Here is a 14,829-nt window from a genome sequence, read left to right as displayed (position 1 = left end):
GTTGTTTCAACCTGTAGTCCTTCAAGTCACGCTATGAGAGGTTTCCTCCTCACATTTTTTAATACCACTGAGAAGACAAAACAATAAAAGTAATAAAAAAGTAATAAAAAAATACCGTAAAACTTACTGTTTTTCTATCTATTTGAAACTCTCAAACTTCCTGGTTTAGAGCTCAAGTCAAGTTCATAAAACAAATTTCATTCAAATTTTCCTAGGAAAATCCCACCCGGAAACCAGTTACCCCCATCCATTTCAATAATACAAAGGTATTATTTCTAATAAATTATTCTGGTTCATTTTCTCTGYGAAACTCCAAGGCTCCAGGTTCTCACTTCCCATTACAATTGCTGATGAAATGCAACAAAGTGCCAGCATTTAACAGTCTACTGAGCAAAGATGTTGCACGCGCAACTACAAGTATCACTAAGCAAGTATGAGCTGAAACTTGAACTTTCCTAGGTCTCCATGAATATCTTCACTGGGTAAGAAGCTTTAAAACAGGCAGGCTCTGTTAGATTAATGCTACTTGATCTTATTTTTACATCTTATTTTGAAACTTGGCTAGTAAGCCAAGTTAGCTGCCGTACTCACAGATATTTATCCAGACACGGGGAAAAAAAAAAATACAAAAATCAACAACAGTTCAATGCCACTCGCAGGGATAAGAAAAGCGCCGGGGTTTGATGCTCTCCAAGCCTTGGCTTCCTGAGAGGCTTCCTTCAGATGGCTGTGACGGTGCCTAGGGTTTGGTAACAGCCACTGCTGCCGGGGCACTTCTTTGTGTACAGCAGTTATCAAATGTATTGTGAAAACTGCAGGGGGGGATGGAGATTGGAGAGGCTGCTCGAGCACAAAAGAAGATGTGAAGGGAGGTACAAAGGTTAACGCTGGAAGCAAGTCAAAAGAAACTGCCTGGCAGATGGCATCCCGGGAAGGAAGAACTCTGTGGYGGGATTGGGGTATGAAAGAGAAAGCCGGGCCAGATGGTGACTGACAGCACTGATTACAAAACTTAGCTCCTATTGAAGGCAACAGGAGCTTTACTCCTGCAAAGAGAATGATGCAATTGAAGACTATTTTTGAAAATCCTGTTGACTTTTCTTGCTAAGAAGTACTCTAAAAGCACTCAGGCAACTGCAGACTTCAAGCCCGGACACTTGCTTAACAGTTTACCTGGCAATATCCCATTGCAACTCRCATACAAAAGCTAGCAATATCAGCATATATGTATTTGGGAAAGAGAAACGTGATCATTTTCACACCACATACAAAGCTCTGCTGCTCAAATGCAGGACCAGGCTATTAGCAAAGGAGCAGTCAAAACGAAATTCCAATAGAGTCCCCTGAAAACACGTTTTCCACCACAGAAGTACTGCTTCGCATCAGCAACGTGACATTATGCTATCAAAAAAATAAAAAAAATGTAGCTTTTATCTTCACCAGTTACTGTCAGCAGACTCTTAAGTGGTATTCTGGTAAGCACCTGGCAAATCCCTGAGCAGCAGAGCCTGCAGAATTCTAATGAATAAGGTTTCCTGTAAGAAGCAACCGCCGCTTCAGGAAAAAAAARGRRKTTTTTTTTTTTCTCCCCTTTATTCTTAGCAAGGTAAGCTACACATTCCAGCAGCAGATTCTGTTCATGCTGCAATTYAAAATGCAACCTTGGTATCAGACAGAGTTCAATACCAGGAAAACGTGAGCAGTGCGAAAGGGCAAAAACCCACATTCACATCTATAAGGACTCAAGAGTCAAAGCTATACAGAAATGATTATGCAATTCTACAGATATCCTACAGAATAATTTKAATTATTTTCAGACCATAACCTCACCTTTATATGCTCTCTGTTGATGTGGACAAGTATCCTGCAGGAAAGCACGCACACGTTGACACAGGAAGAAGCCCAAAGCTCGCATCTGTCTCAAACGCACTTTGCACAATAACGTGGTCTCTGATTTAAGATGATCCCTTGGGATATCAATCTTATTTAGCATGTCCCTGCATTACTGTGGGAGAGAAATTTTAACACTATTTAGGAAATATAAAAAGTGTCAGGAAAACTGTAAGGAAATAAGCAGGCAGAAAATTCTAGGAAGCTCTGGATAGCACCCAACGGAGGATGAGGATGATGGGGATCACTGCCCTTTAAATTAAAGGGGCCAACTAAAGCTGTGAAGCTCTGAAAGAAGGTCTTTGCCAACCTCCCTCCAGTATCAGCTCYGGCACCAAGACCTGCATTCCTAATGGCACGAGGAGCTGCTGGGGCCACCCTCAGCCYGAGGCACGGGCTTTTCTGGGATGCCTCCTAGGAGCTGTGACACTCCACCTGCCTCATGCTCACAGTTCTTTGCAGCTTACCACAACTTCATCTCACCAAAATCTCCCGATGTTTCACAGCTTGATTTCCTATCAACTGGCTATGGATGACTTCCATACTTATTTGTTAGTTTAAAAATGGCTTTCATAGAAATGTCCATCTGCACGACTACCTGCTCCCGAGGGCAACTGGCAGAAAATCCTACGGAAAGATACAGCAGCCCCACAAACCAACCACATGGCTTCCCTTCAACACCCTTCCAGCACCTCGTGGTTCAAGGGCCTTGCAAGCCAGAGGAGGTGTCTTTAGCCCTAACCGATGCCATTTCCATCAACATAAGGAAGCATTTCCTGAAGCCATATAAGGATTTAACACTTACATTCTCTGATGCCAAAGGGCTCCACAGCTTACTAACCTACTGCACAAGGACCTGTACCTGTCATTGGTTTGGACATTTAACTTGATGCCATTATCTCTACTAAGAGGGAATGATCTTTACCTATCTTTTTCACTTTACTCTGCTTTAAGATTCCTCTTATCCTATCTCAGTCCTTTCTTGACATCAGTCAGTCTTAACAACGATGGGTTTATATTATTTAGTCCCCTCTATTGGTATGTTTTCCAGGCCATCTTTGATGATGATGATCACACCAAAATTGCTTGCAGTACTTGAGAGAGCAACATGAATTTACACAGTCATCATAACAATGTYCTCCTCTTTGAAATGAAAGCTAGCATTTTCATAAAAATAATACACACATGAAGAGCTCCTTCATGAGCGGCAATTACTATCTCAAAAGTTACCATAGCGTATATAAAGCTAAAAATATTTACTTTCCCAGATACGTTCTATTTATCTGCATTTTACTTCAGAGTGCTAGGTGAAAGAGGACAGATTATGTGAAAGGATGGTTAGATATAGCATTAAAATTGTATATTTACCCTAGACAAAATTCCCAATTTTATTTCCCTCTCTCTTCCACATTATATAAATTATGTCCATTATACTGGGTCTTCCTGGCTATTGACCCCATATACCCTTTGTTCATGCACATGTTTCTGTGGCGCACACTCTTTCACTGCCCAAGYAGCTTGCATGTGCATTAGACTAATAACAACCCCAAAACATGAGACTGAACTATTTTCCTTCCARTCCTCCTTCTGAAGCTATGAGGTAGGACGAGTCTTTCTGGTTTTGTTTTACATGTTTTCTCCAGCTACGCATCTGGATGCCCAAGATCTCTGCTGATCTCTCGTGCGTCTTSATTATTCTTTCCTACGAAAGAAAGGAGTCTTAGTTTTAACCATTAGGTTTGATCCCTTTTCCATAGCCCAGATGCCTCCAAGCACTGTTCTAGTGAGGTGCATATTGTGTGTCTTTTGACACAGAGTACAGGAGGATTTCTGTAGCCGTGACAGGACTGAGCCTTCAGCTCCTCTTCCACGGAGCAATTTGCCATAGGAAAACAAACCAACCCCTGCACACAACCATAACCTGTAGTACTAGTGGAGCTTAATGACTTATTTAAGCTTTTAAAGCACTGTCRAACCTGTAAAGTCCAATGGCTCTGAAGGACTTGCAATGCTGCATTTACTCAAAGTTACATGACTAAATTTTTCTTATAAAATTTTCTAAATTTTATAACATGTTCTTTCTTTTTTCCCCTCCCTGCACAAGCCACTGAACACAAGAAAACAAAACCACAGAGTCTCTTCTTGAGCAGAGGCTCTGGTTTGCTGTACAAAAGTATAAGGAGCGCCTTATTCTCACACCTCCAACTCTCTACCACATTAAAAGCCCACAGGTCATGTTTGTGCGATGCAGCTAACATAAAGCTAAGAGCGCATTGCCATCAAAATAAAATATTCCTCACTGGCACTACTTCAGTAATTGACCTAGCCTGGGGTCATTTTCGAACCGTTTAAATGCATCATTAATCCAGGTTATTCCAAAGCAACTTTACTAATATGCTATAATAAATTACAGCAGAGAAGCAAGATCGCAGTTAGCAGGCATTTTTTAAAAAGTCACAGTACAATAAGAATATACCTCAGAGATACAAATTGGAGAACATGAAAGAGGAGGTATCGGAAACATGATGGCAACRTGCCTCGGAAGCACCACGACCTTCTTTCCCAGGCTATACTGCCCTTATCATTCACATGACTATGTGATAGCATATATATATTTCTTCGGTGTCTCCTTCCTGCCACTTCCATCCGCTTCCACTCTGGCAGCCTCTCTTTCTCCAGTACCATTAAAAGACAGTGGCTGGTGTCTCTAACATCCACATCAGAAAACTGGAGGTTAACCTGTAATATGGAGAGGTTACTAACTGCATGAGAAGGCCAGATATTTGATTTTTTTCTGATCATGCACATCACGAGACAAGCCAGTGAGCACAGCGTCTTACAAAGACAGCAGCCCAGGGCAAGGGCTTTGCCATCAAGCTGCTGTGYGGGCTCCTACTAAACCCGGGACAGGAGGGGGAAAAATATCAGGAAAGACTGGAAARCTATCAGGAGCATAACCGAAAACAGCCAACATCTTTACTGCCCAAATATTAAAAGACTTACAGGTAGAGAGGAAAAGAGTTCATCAGAACTTTCACAATAAAGTAATCACTGTTCAAAACTGTCTATAAAGCGAGCCTATATACAGTCTGTGCATAAGCAGAGAGGGGAGACGAGCAAAAAATCTACATTTATTAAAAAGAAAAAAGGAAAAAAGGAAAATGCAAAAGACCCTTTAAGACCACACTAAAATAATAAATACACACCTTGCCATGTATTTGCACAGCGTTTCTCTAAAAATAATTCCACTCCTCACATGATTGTTAGAATATGTTACATTAGGAAAAGAAGACTTCCTTCGTCTGTACAAAACAAAGACAATATCCTCAACCCTTCTATCCACAAACAATGCCACATATGATTTACACATACATATATATATATTATAGTCATGAAAGCGCACACTGACAGCCATCCCTACAGAATCTATTCTACCAACAACTCCTTCAAAATACATGCAGGGAGGACCTCCACTCGGCTTTAGCGAGGTTTCACACCCCATTCAGTAAGATGTGGCTGTGACAAATCACCAAACAAGGACTAACCAGTAAAGCACAAGGGAAAGGCAGGTTTCCGRGGCCACCTTGGTCCCACGGGCGGCAGCGGCACGCGGACGAGCCCGGTCGCTGCAGAGGCTGCTTTGCACGGTGCCACCTCCACTCTCCCCAAAGCAGACACAATTCTTCCTCACTGCTTTTGAGAGACATCTGTGGTGTGTCTTGGGCCTTTCAAGAAAAACGTCTATCTCGTTTCTTCCTGGAGAGCTTGTTTCAGCACAAATATTCCTGTCTGGAGCCACCACAGCGTCACACGCTGCAGGGCCAGGACACTCGTGGGGCCAACGTGCATTTCCTAGTACTCATTTGCAGAGGCACCACCTCCGTTTTATGAAGGCTTAGTCTCACATTAACAGCAACTGCTTGTGAACCCGTTTCTCTCTCTCCACGTTTCGAGTACCGATGGTGTAGACAACAGCTTGGCATTGCTTCAAGCTCTTGATTTCAACCCCCTCCTCGCCTCACAAAGCACTTGGCGCAGGCAGATGGGTTCATCCACGGGATGGATCAGGCTTCCAGGTTCACTCCAGCCTCCCAGCCTGGTGCAGCTTTGCCTGGAGCGGCTCCAGAGGTTCCCTGTTCCTCTGCTGCACACCCAGCACCTTTGCTTGCAGTATGGGAGATTCCGGCTCTCAGTTTTAGCTTTGGGTTTAAATTCCTTTAGTAGAAGCAGCTGGTGAAGATGATCACAGTTACACTTYCATACTAGCAAAACACGGGCTAATGTGTGTGTTCTGGATGCAATTTTATTTGCCTTGTATCTTAAATGGATTCTTAAAGGGAACAGGGAGAGATGAGACCACTCTTCTCTTAGACTGCTGTAAGGACCAAGAAGCAATACAGACCAACATAAAATCTGACCATCGTTAGTCAGAGCGAGTCCATATACTTGGAGAAATCATCACCATTTCACTATCCCTGAGAATCACATCAAGAATATCCATATGCTGAGAAAGATTTAATCTGATGGGAAACACAAGTTAAAGAAGTGCTGCTAGAATATGGTGTGTAGAAGCTCACAGCAACATTTTTTGAGGTTTCTGATCATTTTTACTGCCATCTCAAGTACCTTTTATGTCCATTTACTCTGCGTCTCAAGCCATTTTGTAATTTTAGTGTAGCATTCTCTTCCTAATGCCGTAAAACTTTTGGATTTTTCATTTTTATATTGGCGTTATAATTGCGAAATTTGATCAGCAATTTGACTGTCACTTCAGTTTATATTGAGTCATTCTGGAAAAAAACCAACATCCGTTCAAGCCTGTCATTCATTTAGCATTCCTATCAAAGGCAACTTAAAATGCAGTCATTTATCAGAGTCTGAAAAATAGCAATATATTTCTTGTAGGATGGCATTAATGTGCCTTTTTCACGTGTTCTCCATGTTAATGTGAAACTACCACTCTGTAGAAAAGCAATTTAAACCTATTCCAAGATTCAAGAAATCCAATATAATAATTTACCCAGCAATCAAATGAGATATCAAAAACACTAAAAAACCTGAAATGTGTTTTCCCTACCAGCAAACAAAAAAGAGGGCAAGAGACAGAGGTGCACCTTAACCCCAAAGGATGAGGTCTTTCCCACTGAGGGGCCACAATAAACATTCTGCCTCTCTCACCTGGAAAAATTCCCTAACTATTGCATCAAACCAGGGATTAGAGCCTGTGTCGAACAAATGATTCAGAGGACACRAACCACTGGAGAATACAGTTTCAGCACAAAATGAGGTACAACTCATAGTTTCCTTCTCAGTATTTTTTGGCTCTGGCAAATTTGAGCCTGCATCTTTGCAGGTCCTGCCACAGAAGGGCAAGAACTGGCCAGTGGTCATTTTGCCAGTTTTTCTGCACAAAAGAGAGATTTTCATTGCCAATACCAGCTGAAACTAATCCTTGCAGGAAGGGCCATCGCAAACCTCTTGAATAAAACACATGCACCTCTTGGACATCCCCTTCTCTGCTATAACAACCCAGAGCAGCAGTTCCTTCACCAAAYGTTACATTAACTGCACTGCTTTTGGAGAGGGATGGGACAGCAGAGCAGAAACACCAGCTGCCTGTGACAGAAGACTACTTATCTAATGCAAAATAGGGAGGATTTATCCCAGTGGTATCTCCCTGAGGTAAGGATACACATGCAATGCTCCTGCTTCCCAGACACAGGCACTAGCAGCTCTTGCTCTTCTCCCATCTCCATCAACACATGGAAGCGATCACAGTTTCACTACAAAATGTTCCTGCTTGCTCCAAATATTTGCTCACATACTCCCAGGACTTAATTTATAKAACTCTACTTTCTGCGAGGAATAAGAAGGAAACAGGTTAAAATTCCCTAAATAAACTCATTTGTTATTCTACTTCTATTTTAACTACAAGTGTGAAAAAATACGCTTCTTTAAGCAAATGAGCACCTTAAGTTAGTCTGATAAATCTACACTTACACACTTCAATGAGCAATCCAATTTCTAAAGCATCCTATATTAACATTGCTGTCCTGAACAAATTCAAGTTCAAATAATTACTCTGCCTAGCTAAATCTCTTAGCAGTATCACGTCCTGTCCTGAACTGYTGTATAGCACAGAAGTAAATTGTTAAATTGTCACTGTATTTGAGCACAAAATCAGCACTTGTCAGGGATCAATACATGCTTAAGCTACATGGGCCTGATTTTTTTTTCTTTTTTTTTTGTCTACTACATAGAATTTGCACTGTAAGTTCGGTACTTAAAAGGACAAAAAAAAAATAAAAACCAATGGCACCACATGCTTTCTATGAGTCCAAACATTACAAGCCTCCCAACAGTTCAGCGCAGCAGCTCTCGCCGAGGTCACTGCTCACGAGTCTCAGGGTCTCTGGAAAAGACTTTGCACATTCCCCAGCTGCTGCAAGGCTCAGCCTGGCACATAAACCTGAACTGCTGCAGAGGTGGCTTCAGAAACGTGGCTGAAAATTCCAGGCTGTGGCTGCTGACCCACAGCGGAGGCGATGGGGAACCAGGGACGCCCACAGTGGGTGTCTATTGAACCTACGGGTAGCCGGGACGAGCGCCCTTGTACCCCAGGTACCACTGCTCCCTCAAAGCGAGGGCAGAGCTTCGTGTTGAACAGGAGAAAGGACGAGRAGAAAGAGAGGAGACAGCAAATTCCCTCAGCAAGGCCTGCTAAGAAACGATGCAGCCTCAGAGAGCATAGGACCTAAAGGAGGAGCCTGGCAGCGTGAGCCAGGGAGGCACAAGCACCCCCAGAACTGGATGGGACGCGGGGGGCTCCGCACGTCCAGGCGGGCTGCACTTGAACCTTGACTCTCCTCATCTATTGCCACTGGCTAAATAGCTGACTTGAATCGTCTATTGTCCAAATGGGGCAAATCTTGAAGCAAAATAATTTGTTTAAAAGCAGTGAGTCACTGTAGGCTTTGACTTTAAAAACAGTTTTCACCACAATTCTCAGACAGCAACCAGGGGTTGACATCTCGGAATAGGAGGCCTTTCCACGATCTGGAGAGGCATTAAACCCTCGACTTGCTATTTCTTTCCCTCAGCCCAATATGATCTCTTGACTGGGAACATTTATGACACAYGTAGGGGATACCGAGAATGCCTGAGCTGCACCGTGTCTAACTTCTCCAACTCTGAGGTAATTTATGTTCAGAGAAGTCTGCCTTATTTAAAGCAACCAAACATGTTTGCTCTTGGCCCTGATCCACCAAAACTGTTAGCACGCCCTAAGTTTTGCCGAGGCCAGTTGCACGTGTGCGTTTAAAGCAACACTTTGCTAGATGAAGGCCATAAATTAAGTATTTGAGCTTTTAGAAAAAATACCATACAGAGCGAGTGCTGAACTGATCTGTTTTCCCTATGCGAGAGATCTGCCCCAGCCCCTGGGCCGCACGTGCCCAGCGTGGCACTGGGAAGCAGAGCACGGCCCAGCTCCGGGCGGGAACGCTCCGACAGCACATGGAGTTGCCACTGGCCCCAGCCGCATTCCCGACACCAGGAGACGAGGAGCTCTAGGACCTACGGGAGCGTGGGGAAACACGTCACACCCTGTCCCAGCGAAGGGGCAGACACAGCAAAGGGGTCCAAGTGGGGAGTATTTCTGCACCCACGGCACAGGTAAGGCCACACAGTGTCCCCGATGCCGGTGTCGTTCCTGCAGGTCCAGGTGTTTGGCTAGGGATCCACTGGATCTTGTGCTTTGAATGACTGTGCTGTACTAAAACAAACAAACAAAAAGACACTTTACACATTAATATTTGCAGAAATGCATCACAGACTCAGATGGAAAGAAAACTAAATATAGAACCCAGTCCCTTGCACCATGCGAGATATACTCCGTTCAGTAAAATGCCTGAAAATTGAGAGGTATTAAATTAACCACAGGAGGGCTCCCTCTGGCACACTGAGCACAACAGAACCACACTGCTAATTGCCCAAAATAATACTGTACCTTAAAAGTGACAAAGGTTTCAAACTTCAAGCAATATTTTCCTCAGTAGGCTTTAATATATGCAGGGGAATAAAATTATACCCGAGCAATTCATATACAGAAGGGAATTACACACATGTTAAGTATATGACTGTTAAACGCAGGCTGTTCCATGCTCCGGTGGTGCATCCAAGGCCTCCGGAGCCACATGCACCTGCATGGCCATCAGGAGAGCTGTAAAATACCACAGGGGTGAAGGCACACGGGGCCCTAGAGACGCCTCAAGGGGRAGAAAGGAGGAGTTGCTCCCAATGGCACGTGCAGGGACACCTGAGCCTCCAGGCTTCACTTCATCAGTGGTTTTCACGGCCAGCCCCGTGCTCTCCCAAAACAGGAAAAGCCGAAGCCACAGAAAGTCAGGCAGCCTCCTCTGTAGGCTTGGGGCCACTCATCACCCTCCTTCACTTGCTCCTCTGCTACCAGAGAGAAACAGAACCTTCCTGTCTCACAAGTTTGCTGTGAAAATCAACACAGAAATAGCTGGGAAAGCGGGAGGAGCTGACAGTGCCCCAGCGGGGTGCTCATGGGCAAGAGGCACCCGCCTGCACCCCAACCAGACCACACTGGGTGCAGCTTCCCGCCGGCACTGGGATGAACGGGCTCAGCGAGGGCAGGCAGACACGTGAGMCAAGAAGGACAAGGAGATGCAAAAAAGCTCGTTCTTAAAACGGAGCTTTAAGCTTGAAAGATAGAAATCTCAAACCCAAGCCACGCGCTTCTGTCAATAAACAGAGCTAACCAAGCTGCAAAAACTTTCCCTGTCAGAACCTGTGTGATAAACAACAGGAAGTGTCGAACTTGGCTGTAAATTGGAAATTTTACCCTGTCCGTGGACTTGAGGAATTAATGACCCTATGCAAGAGAGATTTCAGTTTGAAGCTCTTCCCAAGACTCGAAAGCCAAAGCTGGCAGTTTTACAACCACCTTGACTCTGAAGATTTCTTTTCTGCCAGTTTGTTGACTGTAAAACATGTCCAGGATCTACAAAAGTAAGTCCTACAACTTCTAGGTACTTGATGAGTTTGTTTGCATCCATCTCTCCCAGACCTCAAGAGAAAGATCTGATCAGAGCAGGTTACCAGACGGAAAGGCAGGGCTCATGGGATGGGGATAGCGAACAGCACYGATTCCTTACCCCACTGCAGGAAGCTTTCCCTGGGTTTTGGTCCGGGCATCAGGAATAAAAGGTGCAGACACCGCAGGGAGAGGGGACTGCAACTCAGAGCCTGTCCCCTGGGAACGCCAAAGCACCAGGCTAAAGCAGCGTGGATTATTCTGGATTACTCCTTCCAATACATAAATTCTCTTTGCTTGCATCAAAGTGTAAGTAAAAGGAAACAAGAAATACACCTTCCTTCCATAACTTATACATTGTAAATCATTTTGATAAAGCACCTATGAGTAAACACCACAGCAAAGATAAAAAGCATCTGGAACTAAGAGATTGCTGCTCCAACCAAGTATTAAGTGGGAGATTTGACACCAAAAAGCTGGAAGAGGACAAGTGAACAAAASAGTGCTTAATGAAACAGAAACACACCAAGGGTTACTTCACCAGACCGCCCTCCTCGTTCAGCTCCCAATACTGGCATGCCACAAGAACAGGAAGAAACATCTCACAATGCTTTTCTCCCATTTTTCCCTAATCATACTGAGCAGAAAAAAAAAAAAAAAAAGCAGCTGCAGCAGGAAATTTGGTTTTGTTACATCTAATCATTTTTCATGTATCAAAAGCACCCAGAGAGCCAGGGACAAGACGGGAGCCTTGTTCAAGCCAAATGGAGCAGCGCTCTCTTCAGCCACAGCTTGACAGCAGCCGGGCACGCCGCTCCAGGCAGGACCGCATCCCACCGTATCCCACCGCATCCCGCGGCCTCCGCGCTCCCTGCTCGCTCCCACAGCAAACCGCACAGAAACTAAGGCTCCAGCAGAGTAACTTAGTGCCCAAACCTCCCGCCCAGCACAGCGCCAGAGGGAAAGATCAGACATTGTGCCTTAAGCCCTAAACATGAATATTTCAGCAACAGTATTCCTTACTGCTGACAAGCACGAGGCTGGGGGGGGTGGGGAGAAGAGTAAAAGTCTATTCCATTTACTTCAGTACTGTGTCTAGGAAGATAGTTTTGCAAAAATTAAAACAGAAATGAGCTTTTTCTTTTTCCCCTCACACACACAGACTCACAGTATTTCACACCTGCTGCTTTACTGTTAAACCATATTTTGAAGAGTTTGTTGCTACATATAACTCAAAACCTGAATCTCTACAACTTCCCCTTTGAGGAACCACAGTTTAAACRCTGTGATAAATCCAAAGTAAATAAGAATCTGCAAAATAAAAACATCAAGTTCTTAGGACTCAGGTCCTTGGAACCCTGGAACAATGTGTTAGCTAAGAAAAGTAAGWTCGTATAAAACAGAGGTTAATAACGCATACAGACTTAATGTACAATGACCAAAACCATTAAAGCTGTCTGAAATGAGCACTGCCAAAAGCATCTTCCAATCTTTTAACTTAAGGAAGAAAGGAAGAGCTTCTGCGCTCAGAAACCGACAGGCAGAACTTGGGCGACGACAAAACCTACCYTGACGCAACTCATCGAGGTGCTATTTCAAAGAAAGAAACCTCAACCTGTTTTGCTCTGCTGGACCCTCCAGGAAACGCCGCCGAGCGCAGGCTCCGGGACCGGCGCGACACCCAGAGGACGCCGTTCCACACACGGAGCACTCGGGCCACGCGGTTGCTGCTGAATCCCTTCCCAAAGGCGGCTGCCGATGGACAACGCCAGCCCGAGTGCTATTAATTAAAAGCMAGCAGCACATTAACGCGCATTAATGCCACTGTCAGGGTGTCACTGGACACGCGTTGCCCACAAGAGCAAAGYGATTCAGCCTGTAGCTCCTATTCCGCTCCCGTCTCACCTTTGGCCACGATCACGGCGTGTGACAACAACCTCGGCCRTATGTCACGTTCCGGCTCCACAGACCCACCTATGGACCTACCCAGAAACAGCTTCCACTCCAACAGACTTGGGTCAGCTCTTCTCAAGTAGGCTTGACCTTTAGATCTGCGTCAAGTCACACTAAGTGTTGGGTTATTTAGCATCTCAAAGGCAAAGAATTGCAAAGAATTTCCACATACAGTCATTCACCTCCTGCTAACCTAATGGAGCAGGAAGTTATTTTGTAATTCCTAGCGTAAAATTCTCTAGTATTCTCTAAAATTCCTTATTTCTAGTGCAATTTCAAGGAAATACACATATCTCATCACTTGTTTTTTTTTAACCTCAGAACAGCTGAACTATGACACTAAAAACTTTTATTTCAACTCTTATTCCTTGTATGCACTTTGGGCTACAACACATGTATCACAAGACACAGGTGTCATAAATACACGACTCGCTCCTACTTTGACTGGCTATCCTCACCAAGCAGGGCATTTCCATTAGGACTTCAACTCTCACAGTGCTATTGGAAACAGATTAGAGTCAGCTGGGAAGGAGGGGAAGGAAAAAAAAAACAGGTAGAAAGGAAACTAGTGAAATGCCCCTATCAGAAACCCTTGGAGTTCAGGATTGCTGACACCTCCCTAGCAAGTCTCACTGGCGCCTTGTGGATGTTCAGCTGCTGATCTCTGAGGCTGGGAGTCTTTTCTTTCATCACTTGCTCTGGAGCATTTGCCTCATTTCCCTTTGATTGCTAGCCAGCCATGCTCCACACTGGGTGCAGTCTGGAACAAACTGGAAGAAGTTTTATCTTCTCTTGAGCCATATGTCTTTAAAAAGCGAGAAACTGTTCTTATGGAGCAAACATGCACATCCTTATTTGCACTCAACACCTTGGCTTTCCCAAATCATGAAGTAAATCAGCAGCTCAACGAGCAACATGTGCATCTTGTAAAGCAATGACAGACATTTACAATCACATTTAATTTTCTTTGGACAGAAATTACTCCCAGCTAACACCCAGCACCTGACACCCACCACATTTTAAAACCCTTGGAAAGGGCAGAGCAAGCTTCAAGCTAAGATGCTGCCCTTAACTTTCTCCTGCAGTAACAAGGCACCCTCCGCTCAGCATCTTTCATGAACTATACTCACAGTAGTTTTAAGAACTGGCTTCTGCAATGCAAAAGGCACATTAACACAGGGTCCAATATGCCAGGGTTGAGTTGAAGGAGGTGACTTGAATTCCTTCAAGTATAGGGCAGACGCATTACACACGCAGGTGATGACCCGGGGAGTTTAAGGCTGTTAATACACTGACAGGACACRCGACGCTGTCCCATAAACGCTGACACCAAAGCTGTGCGATTGGCGAACAAGCTAAAACAAACCCCTTCATTTCTTACTACAGGGCCTATAAACCGTTTGCGCTGTATTTAAACCAGACTGACAACTGCAGCGCAGGAGCGGAACAGCGCGGAACACGAATAAAGCTCTGGGAAATTACAGGCAGGGGTTTAAAGCACCGCGTTGTAACAACTTCCCCAAACTAAACTTGATTTAATTAAGTTTGCAAGGCGATTATGGAGCCATATGCAAACCCGGAGAGTTGAAGAAAAACTTGAGGGAGAAAAAAATAACACAGATAAACGGATCTTGCGCAGCCCGCGGTGACGGCGCCCGCGGGGCGCGAGGGCAGCGCCCGGCCCCGGGCGGCGCCGCTCGGAGCCCGGCGGCCGCTCGCCACGTACCTGCTGCTCCGCGGGCTCCGCCGCCTTCTCCAGCTGCTTATCCTTGTAGAGGGACCAGAGCCCGACGTGGGGCAGGAAGATGAGCGCCGCGCTGAAGAGCAGCGTCATTTGCAGGAACCGCTTCTGTTTCCTCTTCATGGCCAACGGCGCCTGCCCCGGCGGCGGCTCCCGCGGCCGGCGCCCGCGCCGCCTGCGCGCG

General features: G+C 45.0%; 1 protein-coding gene across 1 annotated transcript in view; it reads right to left on the bottom strand.

Moving 5' to 3' along the window:
• Nucleotides 1-14,802, bottom strand: part of GALNTL6 (polypeptide N-acetylgalactosaminyltransferase like 6) — a 387,334-nt gene extending 372,532 nt beyond the window's left edge. Inside the window, exon 1 of the mRNA XM_026048637.1 lies at nt 14,631-14,802. Within this exon, the coding sequence (XP_025904422.1) occupies nt 14,631-14,768 (138 nt within the window). The 5' untranslated portion in view covers nt 14,769-14,802. The remainder of the gene's footprint in view (nt 1-14,630) is intronic.
• Between the last annotated feature and the right edge of the window lie 27 nt (nt 14,803-14,829).

The sequence above is a fragment of the Nothoprocta perdicaria genome, unplaced genomic scaffold (assembly GCF_003342845.1).
Source record: "Nothoprocta perdicaria isolate Ctin4 unplaced genomic scaffold, notPer1 scaffold_56, whole genome shotgun sequence".
Classification (NCBI taxonomy): Eukaryota; Metazoa; Chordata; class Aves; order Tinamiformes; family Tinamidae; genus Nothoprocta; species Nothoprocta perdicaria.
The sequence above is the reverse complement of the archived record's forward strand: the minus strand, read 5'-3'. Positions and strand labels throughout refer to the sequence as shown.